General features: G+C 37.3%; 1 protein-coding gene across 1 annotated transcript; it reads left to right on the top strand.

Annotated features, from left to right (window-relative positions):
- The first annotated feature begins 298 nt into the window (after positions 1 to 298).
- LOC140164730 (ribosomal protein S6 kinase beta-1-like) lies at positions 299 to 24,450 on the top strand. The gene is made up of 14 exons (XM_072188087.1): positions 299 to 508; positions 4,480 to 4,615; positions 4,981 to 5,015; positions 5,734 to 5,857; positions 7,992 to 8,060; positions 9,426 to 9,573; positions 10,426 to 10,483; positions 11,152 to 11,252; positions 12,569 to 12,659; positions 13,274 to 13,364; positions 13,953 to 14,201; positions 21,714 to 21,821; positions 22,694 to 22,806; positions 23,767 to 24,450. The coding sequence occupies exons 2-14, from the start codon at positions 4,520 to 4,522 to the stop codon at positions 23,918 to 23,920; spliced, it is 1,437 nt and encodes a 478-aa protein (XP_072044188.1). The 5' UTR covers positions 299 to 508; positions 4,480 to 4,519; the 3' UTR covers positions 23,921 to 24,450.

Here is a 24,450-nt window from a genome sequence, read left to right as displayed (position 1 = left end):
AAATATAGCAAGAAACTACCGGGAGTTCCAACTCCAAGTAGAAATATACCGTTCAGATAAACTTTGAGCTGTCAATTATTACCGCTTGAAATTATCATAATTATTAAATATTTGCTCACATCAAGCACAAATACTGATGTTATACGCATTAATATTATTATTTTAATAACTAAACATATTCTAATTTTATTTTGCTTAATACATATTTAGAATCATGAATACATTAAACACTTTCTTTCAAGAGGTTGTTCATCAACCCCACGTGTTTTTTTGCTTATTGAAGTAAGCCGTCAGTGGCGCTATTTTTGCTCGATCTGTCGTACACTTTGAGGTTTTGTACTGAAATATTTTACGGAAATAATGACATCATGCCAGTCTTTATCTCATTTTCTTGGTGTAAGAATGACTTGAATGTCAGTAACATATAATAAGTCGTAATTGAAGGTCCACATGGAGTCTTAAATCATAAAAGAAAGGCGTTATAACTAAGTGGTAACTAACGTACACGGTAAGTCAAGCCGGCTTTTTTTGTGTGCATAAAAGCCATGCATCATCAGATCATGTAATTCATTGCACAAAGCATTCATACTGTCAGTCTCTTGGTCTTGAGTGTTGTTAAGAGTTTCCTATTCCGTGGCTATTCCTCAACCTCCCTCTAAAACAGAGTGAAAGATTAGATTGGTGTGTTGTGGTGAATTTGAAACAGCAGCCTAATCTTTCCACGAAAATTTCAATTGCCATATTTTGTTTGTAAATTGTGTTTGTCATGAATTGTCATTAAAGTAATATTCAGATTTCCTTTTACAAATTAAGCGTACTGCTAGCCGTCCAGCGTGTATTATTTTGCACAAGGTCCAATGCACGCGCTTGACGTCGCGCGCGTATACGCGATGGTTATGCTGTCAAAGGGAATATTACTTTACCCATGTGCCCCAGCTGTCTAGTTCACCACGTAAACTTGTAGTTGTATGGCTCAAAATTCGGACCCCTCGCCATTAAGTTTACTGATTTCTATGTTTTGAAATTTGTTGACGTTTTAATGATCCCTGATTCGCCTTCCCGGTCGATTATTTTAGCTGTGTCACGTCATGTGCATGACGCCGCGCTGGTAGGTACCAGCCAAACTTCAGAAAAAAAACATGATCGCCGATAACGATGTGATATGGGACTTACATAGGATTATATGAAAAAGGTTATATGAAAAAGGACAGTCTTAAGTAAGTAAATGTACAACGCTTTTGATGTTTTGGGAGACTGTGAGGGATCAGAACAAGAAAATGATGGAGCCTATTCTTGACTGTGTAATATTCCTTCAACCAGTTGCCGTGCGGTAACAGTCTTATACGATGGACAGTAGGCCTGGCATTTTCGGGTAATTTTGTACTCGGGTACCCGCCGCAATTTTCAGGGCGGGTAACCGGGTACCTGAATAAAAAAAAAAAAAAAAAAAATTTTTTAATTTTTTTTTTTTTTTTATTTTTAAATAAAAAATAAATAATCCTAAACCTAGACCTAAATGCCAATTATTCATGGTTGACAAAAAAAAAAAAATAAAAAAAAAATAATTTCAAGATATTTTGTTATTTTTTATATGAAAATTGATAATTTGTATTCATGTCATAGTCTATTAATGATTTCAAAATGTATTGAATTTGAATGCATTTTGAAATCATTAATAGACTATGACATGAATACAAATTATCAATTTTCATATTAAAAATAAAAAAAAAACTTAAATTTTTTTTTTTTTTTTTTTTTTAGGTCAACCATGAATGATCCTAGCATTTAGGTCTAGGTCCAGGGACACTACAAAAACGAAAAAATAAAAAACTTAAAAAAAAAAAAAAAATTTTTTTTTTTTTTTTTTTTTTAATTTCAGGTACCCGGGAGGGTATTTCCTACCTGGTAATGTAATCTCAGGCGGGTACCCGTTTACCCGACCGAAAATGCCAGCCTTAATGGACAGATAGTATCAGTTTGTGAATGAGGACATCGTATAAGTTCCTTGTACTACCCAGCTGTCATGCCAGTTGTTGAGTATTTGACTTCTCACATGATCATCACATGCTCCATTTCTATCAATCCCACAGAATTCACTGTTTGTCAGGGTGTCAAACCCCACCCTTTTTATTTTTCCGCCACGCTTTTTTAGCCAGACACCCTTTTTACCAGGTCTTGAACCCCCTCATGCCCCTAGATTCGCTGAGGCTCATGGACGCCTGCTCCTATGTCCATCAGCCTCAGATTTCCCATTTTGTGTGTAAATTTGATTTACACGCTAATGTGACGCTATCTCTATGGAGAATTACGCTTTAGACTTTGCGCCGCTATTCCAATTTAACAAATTTCTTTGAAATTTGGACTATGCATATAAAACTGTACTCATAATGAGGATCTAACCCATACCAGGATTCTTACCTACTTCTTGTAACGCAATATGATTTTGAATTTCGGCGAAATTAGATGATTTACGACGCCGTCTCTCTCACCATCCCCCACAAAAATGATCACGAACTGAAATCAGTGAAATGTAACAAATGATATGCAAACATAAAATTTACCAGTCGCACTAATTGCTAAGCATTGAGGTCAGCGCCCAAAATGGCGAGATAAACTAGGAACACTACACGTACAGTGCGTTAACGGCATAGGGAGTGAGACAACAATAAGGAATATCCAGGGTTGCCAAATGCAACAATAAATAAGCCCAAAATGCCAGCAATAAGTACGGATTTGAACGACTGGTAATTAGATTAAAAACAAGGCACAGAGGAGAGAGTACTCTGTGCAACAAGGATCACGCGTGAAAATATAAACGCTAAAATTGATGGCCACCTAATTTTCACATATCGAAAACACACCAATATCATTATTAATCAGTGTACCACCAAAAATATCAATAATATTATTATAATTAAATAAAATCTTTTATCATTACTATTTCTATATATCTACTAGATTGCAAGTCACTTGGCTAATTCATGTAATTGTTGACATACTTGTGTCACGAAAATAGCATCATGGATAGCAATTAGCATATGCCAGCATCAACGATATACATGTACATTGTATCATAACCATAGGGGAAAAATACAAAACAGATATACACATTTCAGAGATAAGCCTATAAAGTGTTGTCAGATTCCTTCAAAAATAATTTATACAGTTCTGTATTTCTTTATATACATATGCACATAGCACATTAAAAAATAAGCCATCTTTGCGAAACACAACAATATAAATCTGCCTCCCCTACGCATAATAGAACATTCCCATCAATTAAGTACACCGGAAGTTCCTCTCATCTTACAGACGACTAAACAAATGCGACCGAGAACGGCACAAGGGATTTTGTCCTGAAAATTGTTTCATCGTGACGATCAGAAACGCCAAAAATTTCTTTTTTACTCACTAGGACTTTAGGGAGTACGCTGTGAGTACACGGCTTTAGGGAAAACCAATAACAGTGACTAACCCCCCCCACCCTTTTGTGTTTACATTTTTGTACATGTGACCAAAGCTTACAACATTTTGTCAAATTCGGAAGCTTTGTCGTTATCACAGTGACATATACATAAGTACCGTATTCATTCCAACATGTCCAATAAGCGCCCATGCCCCAAATGCCCAATAAGCACCCACCCAGGATATTTTCATTTAGTTAAAGAAAGGCCAAAACTTCGGCCGGGCTACATCATGACATTAATGTTTAAGTGACTGACACTGACGTTCAAACAGTGAATTCTGTAGGATTGATAGAAATTGAGCATGTGATGATCACTGATCATGTGAAAATTTGAAAGTCAAATACTCAACAACTGGCATGACAGTGAAATAAATGGAGGACTTAAACATGTATGTAGAAGTGTGTAAACTTGCGATATATTTTCTACATCAGAAAAGCTACTAACATCTCAGAACCCTTATATAACGTACGTAAATTTGTCTCTAATAAACCCCTCACGAAAAATTAGGTAAACCAGGTAAAAAATAAGCGGCCACCCAAAATGATTTTGTTAAACGCCTGGTTGTGGTTCCACTTGCTCCACTTCTATAGTCAAATGCAGCAAACCTTTGACGAGCGCGACTACCGTGATGTTGCAAATTCTGCGCTAACAACGCGTACGGCGCACAGTTCATTCATAAATTTCCACTCAGCAACAATATATCGCCTTAGCAGCCAATCAGAGACAAGTGCGTAACGCAGTAAATACGCCGATGTATCCTTACAATACGCTACTCGTCAAAGGTTTACTGCATTTTAGTATAGTGTGGAGCGAGCGGGCCAAAACGGCTTTGTAGAGACCAACTAATCATGGCCACAATCTTTCTAGTGAACGTGAAGGAAAATCCGGATCGGGGAATAGGCTGGGGGTATCCTCCTCCTACAAAATGTTGATTTTTGATCTTTTTATGATGAAAAAATTGTTTATTATTCTAACATGACATTGTTTGCTTTGTTTTGTTATGTGTTTGTAGGTAATCAGTATCTCTAGTAGTAAGGTTTGATTGAGTGATAATGGCAGGAGCAGGGGGAGGCCTATTCCCTCTGGAATTACACGATGAGAACCCACCGTCAGACCCATTGTTTGAATCAGATGAAGAGGTCTCTGAGGTAAGCGGTACAATTAGTTCAAAATTATTAGTGCGGAACAGATGACTAGCCTGGGTAAAAGTGTATCTTCTAGTGTGATACTGTTGAGAAAATCGGTCAGTGGGTAAGGGAAGTTTAACCAAATATCCATTTATAAATTTATCAAACTTTAAAATCCTAGGTACTCAACAAAACGGAATGCACACAAGCCATACATACTTGTATCCAAAGAAAAAATGACAACTGCCTACCAACTGTTTGGTACATTGTATGCCACCAGGCCCACCACCAGTTACTTCATAGTATAATGTAGGATGTTTCAACGCTCCGATATTCAAACATTGTCCACAAATCATTTTGTATGTTTTTTGTTTTTGTTTTCACAGGAGGTTTATCAGACTCTGGGATCATCATTAGATTAGTAAGTATCGAAAACGACAATAACAAGACAAAGCTTTTACAATATATATGGATGTAGCTAACTATTCAACAAACAATTTATGATGAAAACATGCAAGAAAGTTGCCTTTTCAAAGCAACTTGAGATTGTATTTGAGAGAAGAATGGCACTCTTTTGTTTGTGGTGCGAGTACACAGCATTTGGATGTGGGGTTCTGATTCAGGCTGAATGGGGGCCTAAACCCCGCCTAAACCCAATTGTAACAACATACCTGTGATTACACATTTCGTTGGATGCAGAACAGCGCCCATGGAGTGAACACAAAGCCCCGGGCTCTATGACTGTCATTAACAGTGCGCACTCGTTGATCAGTGATTCAGAGCAAGAGAGTGACATTCTTCTCTGGAAGTTTGTGCAGTATGAATTCTATGAATACTTAAAAAAAACACCATTTTGACTTGGCCTTGGTGCCCCCCAAATTCTAAGCATTCTTCAGTACATCAGGAGTGAATTTTGAAAATAACAGGCATGCTACATATCACACTTCTGGCTGTCTGGTGCGCTATTAAATTGCACCCGGTAAGAAATTTAGCAGTTGAGGTGTGCTATAAATCGCAGGTGTGTGATCGCACTCGCGAGCTTTAAACCTCAATCCCTGGTATTGGTCAAGTTATGATTTGCCCATTCTTACTTAAATGACCCAACATTCATTTTCAGTGCAATTTGTATTAATTTTCAGTGCAATTGGTGACCACGTAGAACAAGTTGCCTTATCAGAGGATACAGTGAATCCAGGCCAGGAGCGTGTCGGCCCAGAACACTTCCAGCTTCTTAAAGTACTTGGCAAAGGAGGCTATGGAAAGGTAGGTTCACACTGAAAGTGGTCTGGATGGTTTGTAGCCAGAGAAAGACTTCAATGTCCAATATCTCAAAAAGAGTGAAAATGCTGACATTACAGCACATTGTGGCAGACAGTCACATAATTATAAGGTTTAGAATAAAGGTTACGTAGTGATAGTTTTTGGGTATGATACAGAGTTATTCCAGATACTGCTACTGAAGTAACACATTTCCTGGGCAACATGCTTTGCTTGAGAAGTAGACAAATACATTTCAAAACAATTGGCACATATTTAGGACCTAATTTTCATGGGACATTCTATAAGGTACCAAATAAGATATATATTCCGATGAGAGATGTTGTCTTCTTATGTTTTATATATTCCGATGAGAGATGTTGTCTTCTTATGTTTTATATATTCCGATGAGAGATGTTGTCTTCTTATGTTTTATATATTCCGATGAGAGATGTTGTCTTCTTATGTTTTATATATTCCGATGAGAGATGTTGTCTTCTTATGTTTTATATATTCCGATGAGAGATGTTGTCTTCTTATGTTTTATATATTCCGATGAGAGATGTTGTCTTCTTATGTTTTATATATTCCGATGAGAGATGTTGTCTTCTTATGTTTTATATATTCCGATGAGAGATGTTGTCTTCTTATGTTTTATATATTCCGATGAGAGATGTTGTCTTCTTATGTTTTATATATTCCGATGAGAGATGTTGTCTTCTTATGTTTTATATATTCCGATGAGAGATGTTGTCTTCTTATGTTTTATATATTCCGATGAGAGATGTTGTCTTCTTATGTTTTATATATTCCGATGAGAGATGTTGTCTTCTTATGTTTTATATATTCCGATGAGAGATGTTGTCTTCTTATGTTTTATATATTCCGATGAGAGATGTTGTCTTCTTATGTTTTATATATTCCGATGAGAGATGTTGTCTTCTTATGTTTTATATATTCCGATGAGAGATGTTGTCTTCTTATGTTTTATATATTACGATGAGAGATGTTGTCTTCTTATGTTTTATATATTCCGATGAGAGATGTTGTCTTCTTATGTTTTATATATTCCGATGAGAGATGTTGTCTTCTTATGTTTTATATATTCCGATGAGAGATGTTGTCTTCTTATGTTTTATATATTCCGATGAGAGATGTTGTCTTCTTATGTTTTATATATTCCGATGAGAGATGTTGTCTTCTTATGTTTTATATATTCCGATGAGAGATGTTGTCTTCTTATGTTTTATATATTCCGATGAGAGATGTTGTCTTCTTATGTTTTATATATTCCGATGAGAGATGTTGTCTTCTTATGTTTTATATATTCCGATGAGAGATGTTGTCTTCTTATGTTTTATATATTCCGATGAGAGATGTTGTCTTCTTATGTTTTATATATTCCGATGAGAGATGTTGTCTTCTTATGTTTTATATATTCCGATGAGAGATGTTGTCTTCTTATGTTTTATATATTCCGATGAGAGATGTTGTCTTCTTATGTTTTATATATTCCGATGAGAGATGTTGTCTTCTTATGTTTTATATATTACGATGAGAGATGTTGTCTTCTTATGTTTTATATATTACGATGAGAGATGTTGTCTTCTTATGTTTTATATATTCCGATGAGAGATGTTGTCTTCTTATGTTTTATATATTCCGATGAGAGATGTTGTCTTCTTATGTTTTATATATTACGATGAGAGATGTTGTCTTCTTATGTTTTATATATTCCGATGAGAGATGTTGTCTTCTTATGTTTTATATATTCCGATGAGAGATGTTGTCTTCTTATGTTTTATATATTCCGATGAGAGATGTTGTCTTCTTATGTTTTATATATTCGATGAGAGATGTTGTCTTCTTATGTTTTATATATTCCGATGAGAGATGTTGTCTTCTTATGTTTTATATATTCCGATGAGAGATGTTGTCTTCTTATGTTTTATATATTCCGATGAGAGATGTTGTCTTCTTATGTTTTATATATTCCGATGAGAGATGTTGTCTTCTTATGTTTTATATATTCCGATGAGAGATGTTGTCTTCTTATGTTTTATATATTCCGATGAGAGATGTTGTCTTCTTATGTTTTTTCATCATCAATTTAACATTGTGTTTTATAACATGTCAACAGGTGTTTCAAGTAAAGAAGATTAATGGAACAGATTCAGGGAAAATATTTGCTATGAAGGTCCTGAAAAAGGTAAGCTTTTAAAATGTGGCTGATTCAGTCAAGTCTTGCACAGAATAGACTTTCTTGGAAATGAGCTTGATTGCTTGTAAACTTATTACTTGGGGAACGCTCATAAATACCTTGGTGGGGGGGGCTGGAAAATTTGTAGGGGGGTCAAAAAGTTTTGACCTTCCAAAAGGGGGTCAAAAAAGTTTTTGACATGGCAAAAGGGGGGGTCAAGAAAGTTTTGACACCCATAAAGGGGGGTCTAAAAGTTAAATACAAATTTAGCGTGCTACGCTGTAGCACATTGTCACAATAAAGCCATTTTCATCCCGATCATAGGCGTAAATAGAGTAAAATACAAAATTTGTGCGCGATACGCGCGCAGTAAAGCATTTTTTTAAAGCTCCGGTATATATGTATGTAAAGCAACTGCAATTGTTTTTCGTCTGTGCCCAAAATTTCATTTGCCCCCCCACACACACACACACCAAGAAAGCTGGATACACCCCTGATACATCCGTGCAATAACTTTTGAGACCTTATTTGAAAGCAATTTATTTATATTTTATGATGTCCTGACAATTTAGGCCTATTAGATATAAGGCCTGTAAGAGTGACACTGATAAATGATAAATTTATTGCGGATCTGTTTGCTTGAATTTGTAACAAGGTTGAAACTGTGTAAGTTTAATCCACTATACTAGTAAAATAAAGCATTACCTAAAGTGGAAACAAGAGTGGAGTATTTTAAGTACTAGTATACCTTCATTATGTGTGTGGGGGGGGGTAAAAAGTTTGGGTGTTTACAAAAGGGGGGGGGGTCAAAAAAGTTTTTAGTCCATAAAGAGGGGGGGTTCTAAAAGTTTAACATACAGACAGAGGGGGGGGTCAAAAAGTTTTGACATACCAAAATCAAAATTTTCCAGCCCCCCTACCAAAGTATTTATGAACGTTCCCTAATGCTGACTTATTTCGGGTGGTTTTCCCCAACAACTTCAGCTTTCCATGTCCTCCTGTCCTGCATCGCTGTTCTCAGGTCAGGTGCTTTCAGTCCAGCTTGAGTACATCTACATTATGTAAAGGGTGGTCTTAGCTAGGATTTGACAAGTGCCTGTCATTTTCACCAAAATTGCCTGTCCATATTTTGACCCTGAAAACCAGACCTCTGCCCCATCTGGGGGGGGGGGTTCAATCATTTCAAAAAGATAATTGCTATAGCCTTCATTTATTAGTCTGGTCATGTTTTGAGTTCACAGAACTTATTCATTATTATTAGAATCTAAAATATGTCACAGCCATTAATTTTGCCTGTCCCAAATGACGGGTGGCTAGCTAACACCCTGGTATTATCCCTTTAATGTATAAGTTTTTATTTTGTTCCACTTACAGGCGGTAATAGTACGGAATGCAAAAGACACAGCTCATACCAAAGCAGAGAGGAATATCTTAGAAGAAGTAGCACACCCATTTATTGTCAAATTAAATTATGCCTTCCAGACTGGAGGAAAGCTCTATCTTATATTAGAATATCTAGGCGGTAAGTTTTGCATTGCTCAGTTTAAGTGTGTGTTTTAGCAGTTGCAGTAAACATCAAGAAAAAGAACAAAGCGAGGGGACCGGGTTAGTGAAGGTTCCAGGCTGGGAAATAAGAAGCGTTGGACCAGGGGCTATTTTGTAAAAAAATAGCCCCTGGTTCACAGGGTTTTACAGGAACCAGGGGCTATTTTCAATGAACCAGGGGCTATTTTCAATGAACCAGGGGCTATTCAATGGATGGGAAAATTTGTTGTGTATATTTTGATATTTGACTCAATCAGCCTGGGAATGAGAAGAGCCGGACCAGGGGGTTACTTTGTAAAAAAAATAGCCCCTGGTTCACAAGGTTTTACAGGGAACCAGGGGCTATTTTTCAATGAACCAGGGGCTAAATGGAAGGTTCTCTCTTGGCTTTACACCACTGAGGTCCCAGGTTCGAGCCTCGGTCGTTCCCAGACTATCATATGTGGTCCATACACGCTCTCGCAGGTTTTCTTTGGATTCTCTGGTTTCCTCCTGCATTGAAAACTGGGCTTCCTTCCCAGAGTTTATTGATCTGCATTGTCTTCCGTATTGAATGTGATTAATAAATGTATTGGGAAAAATGACCCCAATGGTCTGAGTAACCGATTAAACAATAATAACTGTGCGCTATCAGTTTTGAGGTCATTGCAGGAAATCGGAAGTGTTTGTTTTGGCCCGAGGACGCTCCCTCAGAAAATGATCGAGGCCTAACATAAATCCAGGTGATTTCACACAATGACCGTAAAACAGATGCTGCAAAGTTATTATTACCGCCATTTTAGAAATTTGTTTCATGAAAATATCACAATTGTTTTTACATCAATTTCAGGTGGTGAATTATTTATGCATCTAGAAAGAGAGGGAATATTTATGGAGGATACGGCATGGTGAGTGCTTTTCTTTCCTTCAATATTTTTTAAGAAAGTTTTAAGACATAGAATATATTATAATCTGACCATCCACCACAAATGGGCTGTAATGTCGTCATTTTCAATTTTTGAGATATTGGACGATGTGCAACTTTTCCTAAATATAAGCTTGACATTGATATATTACATGCCCCTGTTGCTTATATGCAAGGTAGTAAAAATCAATGAGAGAGTTGGGAAATCCTTTGTTTTCTATTGTTTTAGAGGCTCAGTGGACCATATCTCAAAACAAGCTCTGCCAAGTGAGTGTCAACATTACAGCCCAATCATGGTGGATGTTCACATATATTCAATCTTTAAGTTTTTAAAAAAGAGTTTTTCAAATTTCTGTAGCAAGGCGAATCTTATAAAATGTGTCCCCTTTTCCATGAGACAAACAGTAGGAGGCCGGTCGAGTGCAGATCCTTCGGAACACACTTTTCAATACGGAATAAATGCTAACCTCATCGTGACCTCATCCAAGCAGCAAAGTTCATTTCCCATTGAAAAAGTGTTATCCAACGGATCTGCAGTCGAACATTCTGGTAGTAGGTTCATTGGGACATTTCAAATGTCATTAATATATTCATTTAGTTTGTAATAATAATTTGTAAGCTTACAACTTTCACTTTTTATTTTTTCTTCAGTTTTTATTTATCAGAAATAGTTCTAGCACTGGAGCACTTGCACAAACAAGGCATTATCTACAGAGACTTGAAACCAGAAAATATCATGCTTAACAAGCAAGGTGTGTAACACATAGACATGTTTTTTGTTGTGTAGCATCTCATTTCAAAAGCCCACTATTTCATAGCAAGAAATTTTCACACTTGCTTGTCAAATGAGGTAAATATGTGCAAATAACAAATATTGATTTTCCCCTGGAAGTAATAGATCATTGCCGAAGTTGTTATGGGAAGGCTCAGTAGGGTGTCATTCAAGGACAACAAGGTCAAAGGTCACCCAGGAGTCGGTATACAAAGTGTTTATGAAATTTCAGACAGTGGCACCTGAAATTGGGAAAATACTTATATGTTAAAAATCAACCAGAGGTCCTCCAAGGGCAAAGGTCATCTAGAGGTTGAAATGAAAATTGCTCTGATTTGACTGAAACTTATATTAAATGACTGCATTATGATCTTAAATAATTATAGTCATTTGACTGAAATTGAGTATATGTGACACGATCAAGGGGAATGATTTGGATATACTGTCAAAGAAAGTGTCAAAATTCTTTTGTGTTCTATTGTTTTCAGCGATTGATAAATTGACGCAACTTTGCAAAGAAAATGTCGTATCAACTTGGGATTTTCAGTTTCTGAAAGCTCTAAATGTCCTCTTTAGAAACCTATTTAAAACTCATTTTCGACCAGGGTCGACATGTGACTCATTCCCCTTGATCATGTCACATATATGTGACCTGCTCCCACGAAATGAGTGTTAAGTTTGGAGTTTCGAGACCATCCAACTGTCCTTTGTGAATGTGGACATAATACACTCTGTATTCAATTCTGTCCCATTCACAATGGCCATACCACTGTCGATACAGGTGTATTCAAACAAAGAACATCAACTCAACAGTTGGAACATATCAAAACTCCGAACTTGCGACTTGATACTCATTTCGTGGGAGAAGGTCACATATGTTTACTTGCAACAACTTGCACAATATAGTCATTTTTATATTGCACAGAGTTAAAAAAAACAACAACTAAAGGTGGTCTCAGGGGTTAGATATTACAGCTCAAATGACACATTTCCTGGTGTGAATTCACAATTCAGGCAAGGCCACAGCACCATAAGTTCTCTTGTTTCAGTAAAGCAGCTCAAATACCAAAAGGTTCACATCAATGGTTTGAATTAAATCTTGTACTGGAACATATTTTTACATTACAACTTGATATATTGCATCCGATACCATCAGACTTCATCAGGCAACTGACCGGCTGGGCTGGTCATGTAGGACTAGGACATAGTAATGTGTTACATATTGCTGTTCACCCAATCTATCTGCTATATGTGTAATACTCAAGTAATGATTTCCTTGTGTTTTGTTTGGTTTAGGTCATGTTGTGCTAACAGATTTTGGACTCTGTAAGGAGTCATTAGAAGAGGGTGCCCAGACACACACATTTTGTGGCACCATAGAATATATGTAAGTAATGTTTTTATATAAGTCATTGACCAAATAATCTAATATGAATTTAAGATTAAAATCTGATATACTGGTTGCTTTTTAATTATGAGTGGCAATATTTCACATCCTATCCTGAATGCATCAGGCCATCTGATGTTCTGGTGGCAATTGTTTGTTGACGTGTTTGAATTAAACCTCCAGAGGTTTCCTCTTAACCACTGATCATTAGTCCTGCGCCAACAAGGATGTCAAGATATTAGACCTAGATAGGAGTCAAGGAAGCAATTTATGTGAAACTGGAGGAACCTGCACTTAATAAGGGAGGTGGGATACTTCATAACTTGGCGAGTAGTTCCATGTGATGCATTTGGATAGGCTGTACTTGTTTACATTTTGAGACAGTACGCAGCGTAAACATACATTGATGTGGAGATCTGATTGATTAATTGAATCGCCTAACAATCATAACAATAGGCCAGTAATTTGATTGGCTGATTACGTGTCAAAGTATTGGCGCAGAGTAGTACTCACAGCGATCAGAGCAAGAGAGGGCTTTTCTGTTTTGAAAGCCAGTGTAATAGGCTAGTTGGGATTGTGTAAGTCACAGTAGTTGTCTTTTTGTATTTTTGCAGGGCCCCAGAAATCCTAACAAGGAGTGGGCATGGTAAAGCTGTGGATTGGTGGAGTCTAGGAGCACTTATGTATGATATGCTCACAGGAGGGGTAAGTAAATGACAACAAACCGTAGATTAATTGATTAATTAAAAAAACCAACACAGACTTGAACCTTATTACATTTTTGAAAAAAATGTGACGTGCTGTGTCAAAGGGAGGCACTTCTGGGCATGACTGTGACTTGAGGAACAGCCCTAAAAAACCGCCAGGGTGATTTCATGGAATTTAAAGTGTTTTTGCAAATTTGTGATGCTAATAATGTTAAAAATGTTGTCTGAAAGTTTCAGACTGAAATTTCATCTGCAAGTTGCATTTTTTTGCACTTTTTGATGTCAACTTTGATCACTTCCCCACAAATATTGAGCTTTAAAAGATGACATCTCATTTTTGGAAGACACTTGGAATGCCATAACTTAGCCTAGGAATATCCGATTTCAACGAAGTGCCTCTTTTTGACATAACAGGTCACAAATTATGTAAAATGTGTCTTCAACCTGACTGTATTTTTCCAACATAACAAGAATAAGGTATTTTTATTTTAGTATTATTTTGAAAATCTAGTTCTGATATGTATGCATATTGTGTGTAATTCCTTCACGTCATTTAAAATGCACAATTTCATTTGTCATTTTCCAGCCTCCATTCACAGCAGAGAACCGTAAAAGAACAATAGATAAGATATTAAAAGGCAAATTGAATCTTCCTCCGTACCTGACCAACGAAGCCAGAGACTTAGTCAGGAGGTTACTAAAGAGACACGTAAATGCAAGACTAGGCGCCGGCCCCGACGACTCAAAGAAGATCAAGGAGCATGCGTTCTTCAGACATGTTAACTGGAAGGATACAATGGCTATGAAAGTTGAACCGCCCATGACTCCTCCAATAGTAAGTGTACATCTGCACGCAATGGGCTATTCTATTTAAAAACCACACTACCCCTGCGGAAGATTTAGGAAACATCTGCCGCAGGGGGAGTATGAATTTCAAATCGAATGAACACATTAGGCAGTTCCATTTGAAGTTCATACACCCTCTGAGAAAGATTCAACCCGAATCTTCCACCGAGGGAGAGTGAGTTTCAAATCGAGCTGCTAATGTGTTCATTCCATTTGAAATTCATACTCCCCCTGTGGAAGATATTTCCAAAATCTTCCACAGGGGTAGTGGGGAATTTAAATGGAATAGCCCAATTTTGTCTTGTTTTGTTAGTGCAAAAAAGTTGTATGCACCATGTTAGCCATTTTCCTAATAGTATCATGAAGATTTAGTTATTCGTGCAGCTGTGCTCTAATATTGACCCTGTCTGAAGAAGATGGTGATAGCAAAAAGAAAAACACAAAATCCAGTTTAGGCCATCTTGATTAAATCCTGTGTCTCAAAGCTTGTGAGAAATTGAAAACCTAATGCGGAATGCTGTGTTTTTTACTATATTTTTTTTAATTTTAATTTTTTTTTATGTGTCAGTACAGGATTTCGGACAAGCATAAAAAAATGAATTTCTTGATTTTCAAAGAGCACTACGCGCACGATTTTACTAACGCGCGCGGCAGCTTTGAGACACAGGATTTAATTAAGATGGCCTTTAAAGTAATGAAAAAAGTTCAGAATGGTTACAATTTCCATGGCGGAACAGGTTTTGCATGCGCTATACTGTGCTCTTGTTCTGCCGCATACCTTTTGTATTAATTACAGGATTCTCATTTGGGGGATCACATGTGAAAACATATCTTGAACAAATATGTAAGCTTTGAATATGGGCTGTGAGAACTATATCAAATTGTCACTATCGAAGTCATTCGGACCACTTTATCATAAATATGATATTTTACATGTACTTGATGCCCAAAAATTTAGAATAAAGTGTATTTATGTACAAATATTGTATTAAAGGGGTACTACACCCCTCGATAAATTTGTGTCTCTTTTTGCATTTTTCTCAAAAACTAATAACATGTACTGGCAACAAAAGTTATGTATATTATAGGGGCAAGGAATCAATTACTACACTGGAATTTCAGTGACCCAAGACAAGCGGTTCGTTATTTATGATAAGAAATAAGGTACCGCTAGGATGTACCTCATTTCCTATCATATATACTGAACCGCTTGTCTTGAGTCACTGAAATTTCAGTGTAGTAATTGAATTCTTTGCCCCAATAATATACATAACTTTTGTTACCAGTGTGTTATCATTTTTAGAGAAAAATGCAAAAATAGTCACAAATTTACCACAGGGGTGTAGTACCCCCTTAATCAATTACCATGCTCATTGCTCATTTAATAATTTCTTTATAAAATGCTCTGATCATACACAAGAAACAACAACAATTGTAATCAAACCTACATGGAACTCCCTAAATAACTAGAGCGATAACCGCCCCATAGCTGAACCATGTGGCTTCGGCAGTATATTGTGGTAGGCCTATACCACTGTCACCCGGAGTCTGTAATGGACATAATCTCGAAATGCTACGAAGGTATGACTGGCCGATTCATTGCCGCCGTTTTAATATATACCTTGGTCGTGGAAAGCTGGCATTTTGAAAACTTGAATTTTGACCTCTGTATGACCCCCTTAATGACCTTAAATGAATTTTAAAATATTTAAAACATGTTAAGAATGTCATAAGGATCATTGCATTTAAATTTCAGCTCAATTGAAGCATTTTGAAAACTTGACCTTTGACCCCTTTATGACCCCTTACTGACCTTAAATGAATGTTTAAATGTTTTAAACATGCTTAGAATGTCATAAGGATCATTGCATTTAAATTTGAGCTCAATCGAGCATTTTCGGTTAAAATGACCTTTTTGACCCCTGTGACCCCAGGATGACCTCTGACGTTTGGAAATATTTTTATTATATTCTTTATGTTTTCCTCTTTCATATGACACCACTCATGGGGTCATACCTTCGTAACATTTAGAGATATGTCCATTTCAGACCAAATGGTTAGTCAGTTAGTAAGCTAGTAAGTAAGCTAGTAAGTAAGCTAGTAACATTCACTCATATAGGCTGATACCATTTCATGGTTCAGCAAAAATATCTCATCTTACAATTCATTCTTAGAGCAAGGTTTATGTGTGTCTTGTGTGATAGTCTCTCGTTTTGCTTTTCTTTTTTCTGTCTTATAAAAGGGGGTGGTCAATGCTGGCCTTATTGGTCTGTTGATCATTCCCTCCATAATCATTTCATTTAATCTTTCTCTTTAGTAATTATGTATTTAATAAGTATTTGTCTGGTTTTTTGGCTCTGAGCGTAGCTATGGAGCCATTATCATGCAACTAAGGGGGCATTCATTTTCAGGTCAATTACGCTGTTGGTTTTTATGCTAAGGATAATTCCCTGTTTGATATATGGACTTAACTTTCGTTTCTAAGTTTGGCCAAGTTATTTTTGAATCGAATGCACTCCAGATTTTATTGAAATGCAGGCGATAAAGTATTATTTTTGGGTAAAAAAGACCAAAATAGTCACGATAATCGAGTTATATCTTGGTTCCCTGTGTGTGCTAGAGATTATTTTGGTCTGTATAATTTAAGTTGGGTGATACAGACGGAAACCAATGGAGGTACATTTAGTTCAGATCAGAAATTATTTGACTACTTCTTAACTTTTCTAACTATTTCTTTATAATTTAAATAAAGAAATAGTTAAGAATATCAAAAATAGTCAAGAATATGTCTGAATCTTGAATAAATCCCGAATAAATCCGAACAAATGAATTTTCTAGGGGACTATTTTGCTTGCGCAAGTGCAGTACTGAAAAGCACTGTGCCGATTTTTTTTTTAAAGGTCACGTTTTTACCGATAAGCTGCGATGCTCAACAAACTTCGTACTTTTCTATGAGGCTATTTTGCACCAATAAATCGATTAGTTTTTCTTGATTGATGACATCACCATTTCTGAACCAATCAGCAAACAGTTTTGTGTGATTGATCGATTCTTGCAGTAGTCTCTACAGCAGCCAGTTTGGTTCCGTCCCTTCCACACAAACATTTTTGTGGAGGGAGCGTAACCAAACTGGCTGCGTAGGAGCCTAAGTTCACTGACCCACTGACCTTGCAAACTCAACCACAGAGAGCTACGGTGCATAATCGAGGTGAAAATACGCTAGTTTGTTTACCATTCTGAGCTCATGAGCTTCTGGTAAATGTCATTCAAGCATTTACGAGCATACCATAATATTTTTTTAATTAAATATAAAGATGTTTATTTAAGTTATTTGTAAAATTCAGCGATGGACTTAATCTAGAAGTGGTTTGATTTTAGTTGTAAACGCGGGACTCGACCGGCATGACAAGTTGAACATGTGAAGTTCCAAATTCGGAAGCCATGTACTACTATTCCATGTACGTAGGTCTCACACGAACTGCTCCGAGGTTATACTGACTACTACTTTTGTACTTTCGTAAGTGATGAAATTGAAGAAAAAATCATGAAGTGAAATCTATCAGAAATAAACACTGATGTGATGTGATGTAGGCTAGTCCTGTTTAATCGGAGTACAGCATCCAGGCAGATCCGAACAGAACTTAGGATTTTTCGGTTGGACCGGGTTCAACACACATGACACAACAGACATGTCAGGACAGAACAGTTTTGGTGTTTGCAAACAAATGCAAATGATCTCAAGTCACAAGACACAAAAATTTGTTATAAAATTTCATTTTTTGTCTCGCCTCACTATTTCTGTCTGTCCGGGGTGTGGATGTCCGTGTGTCCGTCCGGAGCTGTATCTGGGGAACTGTAAGACCTACGGGGACGCTACTTGGTGGGAGGAAGGGTATCTAAGTTTGCTCCGTAATTGTATGTTTACGGTGAAAAATAATGCAAATTAACATAGCTAATTTGCATAATTTATGCGAAAATCAGCGCAAATTGATAAAATTTCATTTCTGAACTTTGTTCAGGATGGGACTTAGTAATCACTATTTCCGTCTGTGTGTGGGGGTGTGGATGTCCGAGTGTCCGTCCGGAGCTGTATCTGGGGAACCGTAAGACCTACGGGGACGCTACTTGGTGGGAGGAAGGGTATCCAAGTTTGCTCCGTAATCGTATGTTTTCGGTGAAAATATGCAAATTAACATAGCTAATTTGCATAATTTATCGAAAATCAGCGCAAATTGATAGCGGCACATGGGAGCGAAACCTTGTGACAGGAATGATACACACCTGCTGATCACCTGATTAGTTTTTGGCGAAAAGTATGCGCATTTAGTTGTTAATTTGCATAATTTTAATTTATGCGAGTGCTTCTACCAAATGGTCGGAAATCTGAAGAAATCCGCCTTGTGGAGCTGTTTCTGGGGATCCGTAAGAATGCTAAGCCCTATGATGAAACGTGGTGGGGGTAGCATGACCAGAGAATCTCGACCTGATTCGATTTTCAGCGCAAAATATGGTAATTACCTACCTAATTTGCATAATTTATGCATAATATGCAAAAAACTTTTTCTCTGAGACTAGGGTCGCATACGTTCTTCAAACTTGGTAGGCGGGTGCATCTTGACCCCAGACAGAACAAGTTTGTATTGGTTAGTGGGTGAAGGTCACTTTCGAGGTCATCCAGGGGTCATCTGAGGTCAAATTACTAAAACTGTCGTATGGGCATGAAACTTGGTGGGTACAGTTAACATTTAGAGTCAAATTTTCGGACGGTCATTTCGGGGTCATCCAAGGTCACTTAGGGGTCATCCGAGGTCAAATTACTAAAAACTGTCGTATGAGCATGAAACTTGATGGGTACACTTAACATTATGAGTCAAATTTTCGGACGGTTATTTCGGGGAACCGTAAGACCTACGGGGACGCTACTTGGTGGGAGGAAGGGTATCCAAGTTTGCTCCGTAATCGTATGTTTTCGGTGAAAATATGCAAATTAACATAGCTAATTTGCATAATTTATGCGAAAATCAGCGCAAATTGATAGCGGCACATGGTAACGAAACCTTGTGACAGGAATGATACACACCTGCTGATCACCTGATTAGTTTTTGGCGAAAAGTATGCGCATTTAGTTGTTAATTTGCATAATTTTAATTTATGCGAGTGCTTCTACCAAATGGTTGGAAATCTGAAGAAATCCGCCTTGTGGAGCTGTTTCTGGGGATCCGTAAGAATGCTAAGCCCTATGATGAAACGTGGTGGGGGTAGCATGGCCAGAGAATCTCGACCTGATTCGATTTTCAGCGCAAAATATGGTAATTACCTACCTAATTTGCATAATTTATGCATAATATGCAAAAAACTTTTTTCTCTGATACTAGGGGTCGCACGTTCTTCAAACTTGGTAGGCGGGTGCATCTTGACCCCAGACAGAACAAGTTTGTATTGGTTAGTGGGTGAAGGTCACTCGAGGTCATCCAGGGGTCATCTGAGGTCAAATTACTAAAAACTGTCGTATGGGCATGAAACTTGGTGGGTACAGTTAACATTTAGAGTCAAATTTTCGGACGGTCATTTCGGGGTCATCCAAGGTCACTTAGGGGTCATCCGAGGTCAAATTACTAAAAACTGTCGTATGAGCATGAAACTTGATGGGTACACTTAACATTATGAGTCAAATTTTCGGACGGTTATTTCGGGGTCATCTGAGGTCACCAAGGGGTCATCTGAGGTCACCAAGGGGTCATCTGAGGTCAAATTTCTAACAACTGTCGTATGGGCATGAAACTTTGTGGGTACAGTCAACATTTAGAGTCAAAGTTTCGGAAGGTAATTTCGGGGTCATCCAAGGTCACCAAGGGGTCATCTGAGGTCAAATTACTAAAAACTGTCGTATGGGCATGAAACTTGGTGCTTACAGTCAACATTTAGAGTCAAATTATCGGACGGTCATTTCAGGGGTCATCCGAGGTCACCAAGGGGTCATCTGAGGTCAAATTACTAAAAACTTGTATGGGCATGAAACTTGGTGGGTACACTTAACATTTAGAGTCAAATTTTCAGACGGTTATTTTGGGGTCATCTGAGGTCACCAAGGGGTCATCTGAGGTCAAATTACTAAAAACTGTTGTATGGGCATGAACCTTTGTGGGTACAGTCAACATTTAGAGTCAAATTTTGGAAGGTCATTTCAGGTTCATCCAAGGTCACCCAGGGGTCATCTGAGGTCAAATTACTAAAAACTGTTGTATGGGCATGAAACTTGGTGGGTAAAGTCAATATTTAGAGTCAAATTTTTGGAAGGTCATTTTGGGGTCACCCAGGGTCATCTGAGGTTAAGTTACTAAAAACTGTCGCATGGGCATGAAACTTGGTGGGTACAGTCAACATTTCGAGCCAAATTTTTGGAAGGTCATTTTGGGGTCATCCAAGGTCACTCAGGGGTCATCTGAGGTCAAATTACTAAAACCTCACCTGGATATGAAACTTTGTGGGTATAGTCAACATTCAGGGTCAAATTTTTAGAAGGTCATCCGAGGTCACCCATGGGTCATCTGAGGTCAAATTACTAAAAACTGTCACATGAGTATGAAAATTGGTGGATACAGTCAACATTAACATTTGGAGCCAAAATTTTGGAAGGTCATTTTGGAGTCATTAGGGGTCATCTGAGGTCAAATTAGTCGGATGGGGATGAGACTTGGTGGGTACAGTCACCACCAGCCAGGTAATTGTGCCCAGCCGAGAACCACCAACATTTATGGGTCAAAGGTCAAATTCCAATATTGGTCCAATCAAGTTCAAATTGAATGTCAGGCAATTCACCATGGGTTGTTGCAGGTTCATTTACTTCTACCAAAAATAATTGCGAAAGCAGGCAGACGCAAAAGCAGGCGAGACTCATGGTTCGATAACCGCCTTGTCTTAACTATTGAATATTACCGTACATGCTGTCAGTCACAATAATAAACACTTCATAATATAATAAGAATTTCATGACCAATTCATTGTCATTGTGTTTACTTACAAGATTAGACCATAAAGAACAAAAGCAATAACAGCTTACTAACCACTCCACTTAAAATATTGATTATTGATGGATGTATTATGCTCTGCAAATAAGATATAGCTACCAACCAGCAAGATGTATGATTGCATGTGATCTGGCACATACAATGTATATGGTTTCACCTGTTGCACATTCAACTGCAATTACTTTCACATTCAAAAAAGCACAGAGCCACAGCGCCATTGGTGCTCTTGTTTATTAAGGAAATAAAGTTGTTTTGCCTTCCAAACTAAAAAAAAACCCAAATCAAGTAATTTCTTGCATATTTGCATGATTTTTGTGTCCTTTTAGAAAAATAAGAATCGGAATCACACCAAAATTGTCTTGGAGGGTATTTTCAATAACACACTAGTATGATGCATGATTTATGAAGCTCCGATATTTGGAGTATTTTACGGCATTGCAATTAATGACCATCCTATATTTGCACCTTCACAGGCAAGCGAGGATGATACTAGTCAATTTGATTCCAAGTTTACCAAACAGACTCCGGTAGATAGTCCAGATGACTCAATGCTTAGTGAGAGCATGAATCAAGTCTTCAAGGTAAGTTACTTTACACCAGGGGTGACCAACACATGGTTTCAGGCCACTTGCAGCCCTCAACAGTGTCAAATTACCATATTCAACCTTATTAGCACCCCTTCTTTAAGGGGGGTACTACACCCCTGGCCAATTTTATGCCTATTTTTGCATTTTTCTCAAAATTTATAGCACATTGGTGACAAGTAAGATATGTATATTTTAGGGGCAAGGACTACAACTACTGTGCTGAAAATTCAGCACCTCAAAGCAAGTAGTTATTGATCAAATATTGGTTTTCCCTCATTTTTGACTGTAACCCCACAACTGTTGTCTGCGCTGAAATAAAATTTACAGTGTAGTAGTTGTAGTCCTTGCCCCTATAATATACATATCTTACTTGTCCCCAATGCGCTATAATTTTTAAGAAAAATCCAAAAATGGGCACAAATTTAGGCAGGGGTGTAGTACCCCCTTAAGTAGCGTCCCAAAAACTTTTTGTTAACTTTATGGGAAGAAATGGAAACTCAAAATTATATCACAGAAATAAAATCTTGGCATCAAGTTTATTGTACAGGTCATATTCCTTTATATTGAATTGGAGCATTCAATTCAATTGAAAATGTCCAGTTTTAATTTAACAACTGCACCCTGAGTGCTCTTTAGGTGGAATATGGTATATGTCCTGAAAAACATATATTAGTAATAACACTGTAAATGTGTGCAGCCAGTTAAACTGTGTTGAGTAAAGTTTGATATACAGGCATGTTTATGTAGCATTTGATGTATTACTGGTGTAATGTTCTTGGCAAATATAGAACAACTATGTCATATTTTGAGTTTTATTGAGTGTATCGGTTAGTTGACTAACAAATAAATTGTTTGCTTGCTTGCAGGGTTTTACTTATGTAGCCCCATCAGTTCTAGAGAGTATCCATAGGCCGCATCTAATTAAAGCCAGGTCACCACGCAAGATAACAATGGGATGTACACCAACTACACCAATTAGGTAAGACACAGTTATAGCAGTGTTATGTGTGTGTGTGTGTGTGTATCATAAACTTTATGCAGGGGTGTGTTTGTGGTCTTAAAGCTAATGCCCTTTTGGAGCCAATTATGGGTTTAGGAATAAGCTTATGGGGTAATTTCCTTGAGAAGATACAAAATGATGTTTCCTAAGGCAAAATGTTCCACAGTGCATTAGAAATTGCTGTAAAATTGATTACCCCAATATAGTTAAGGTCTCTAGGGGGTATACCAGTATCGAATTGTGTGTGTAAAGTTAATTGCACAGAGCGTATAGGCATGCATACTAGGGCGATTTGTTGGCACGCTTGAACATTTGAAGAGGTTTTAAAAAATTCAAACATTTTAAAAAAATTGGTAAAAAATTTGTATAAAATAAAAAAAAAAAAAAATTTAAATATAAATTTTTTTTTCAAATTAAAAAAATTGAAAATGGTGTGTATTGGCTAAACATCATTTTCAATCTCAGATTTTGACAAATTTATATATTTATTTTTGCATAATCTGAATGCTTTTTTTGTTTGCATAGAGCTGTCAGAATGGATTACTTAAATAATAAATAATTGAGTTAGCTTGAAATTCCCCTGGACAAGGAACTTACTGCTAATTTGTCTCGTTGTAACCCGTGCATTTAAACTCGGGAGCTGATCCTGGTTGCGATGGTTATTTGTGGAATGTCTAGGGTGTGCGCTCTTGAAGCAGCAAAGTCCCTGATTTGTTGTTTAATGGTTTATGGAATGATGTGGGGCCGTAGTGGTCAGCGACACCCTGTAAAGTGTGCTGAGGCTTGTGGATCAACGTCTAGGCGTTGTGCCTGTGCGTAGCGCACTATAAATCACTGCGCTTTTTCTTTTTTTTTTTTTTTTTTTACTAAAAATCCTTTCAATGTAAAATCTTAGTATTACCCAATAATTTGCTAATATTTTGCATCTTCTTTTAACAGTCCATCAAAGACGCCATCATCACAGCTTCAATTTGCATTTGATGAGGACCTCCTCTCTAAATCTCAGACTGGTCCCATGGTGACCAACATCGCTTCAATTGATGAGGACATGGATACCAGCGAGCCGGTAGCAGCAGGCAGCGGATTCAGATAACTTTATGGAGCGCGTAGGCTTCTTTAGATAGGCCCTGTTTTCTTATTATTATATTATAATATCGCAACAGGATGATTTACAGTCTTGTCCCGATTCACTATGACTTCGCTGAAAGTAAGGTCATGTGATGTCAAGAGGTCGTTGGTATCGATCAAAAACAGGAAGATAAGCTTGGAGCCAAGTCGAGTCACTTTAGTAAACAATGGTGGACCTGGGTTGTGAGTTAATGCTGGTATACTTCTGTGGAGTTGTAAGTACTTGCATTTCAGAATGAAATCACTGCATGCACACATGTATCGACTGCTCAGTGCCAGAAGTGGGTAAGTGCAATAGCTGCCATGTGTAGATGAGTACAATATACTGTGTGTAAATTCACAAATGCTCACAGAGAAGCTATTGTACTTACCCACTTCTGAGCAGTCGATATGTCAACTTCATCCAACCTTATGTACATGTGCTTATTGTGAGGAATAAGCAATTAATGGCATTATCATAATTGTACAGAGTTCCATGCAATTATGAATGTACAC

The sequence above is a fragment of the Amphiura filiformis genome, chromosome 11, assembly GCF_039555335.1.
Source record: "Amphiura filiformis chromosome 11, Afil_fr2py, whole genome shotgun sequence".
Taxonomy (NCBI): Eukaryota; Metazoa; Echinodermata; class Ophiuroidea; order Amphilepidida; family Amphiuridae; genus Amphiura; species Amphiura filiformis.
Note: the sequence above shows the minus strand (reverse complement) of the source record. Positions and strands in the feature narration are given on the sequence as shown.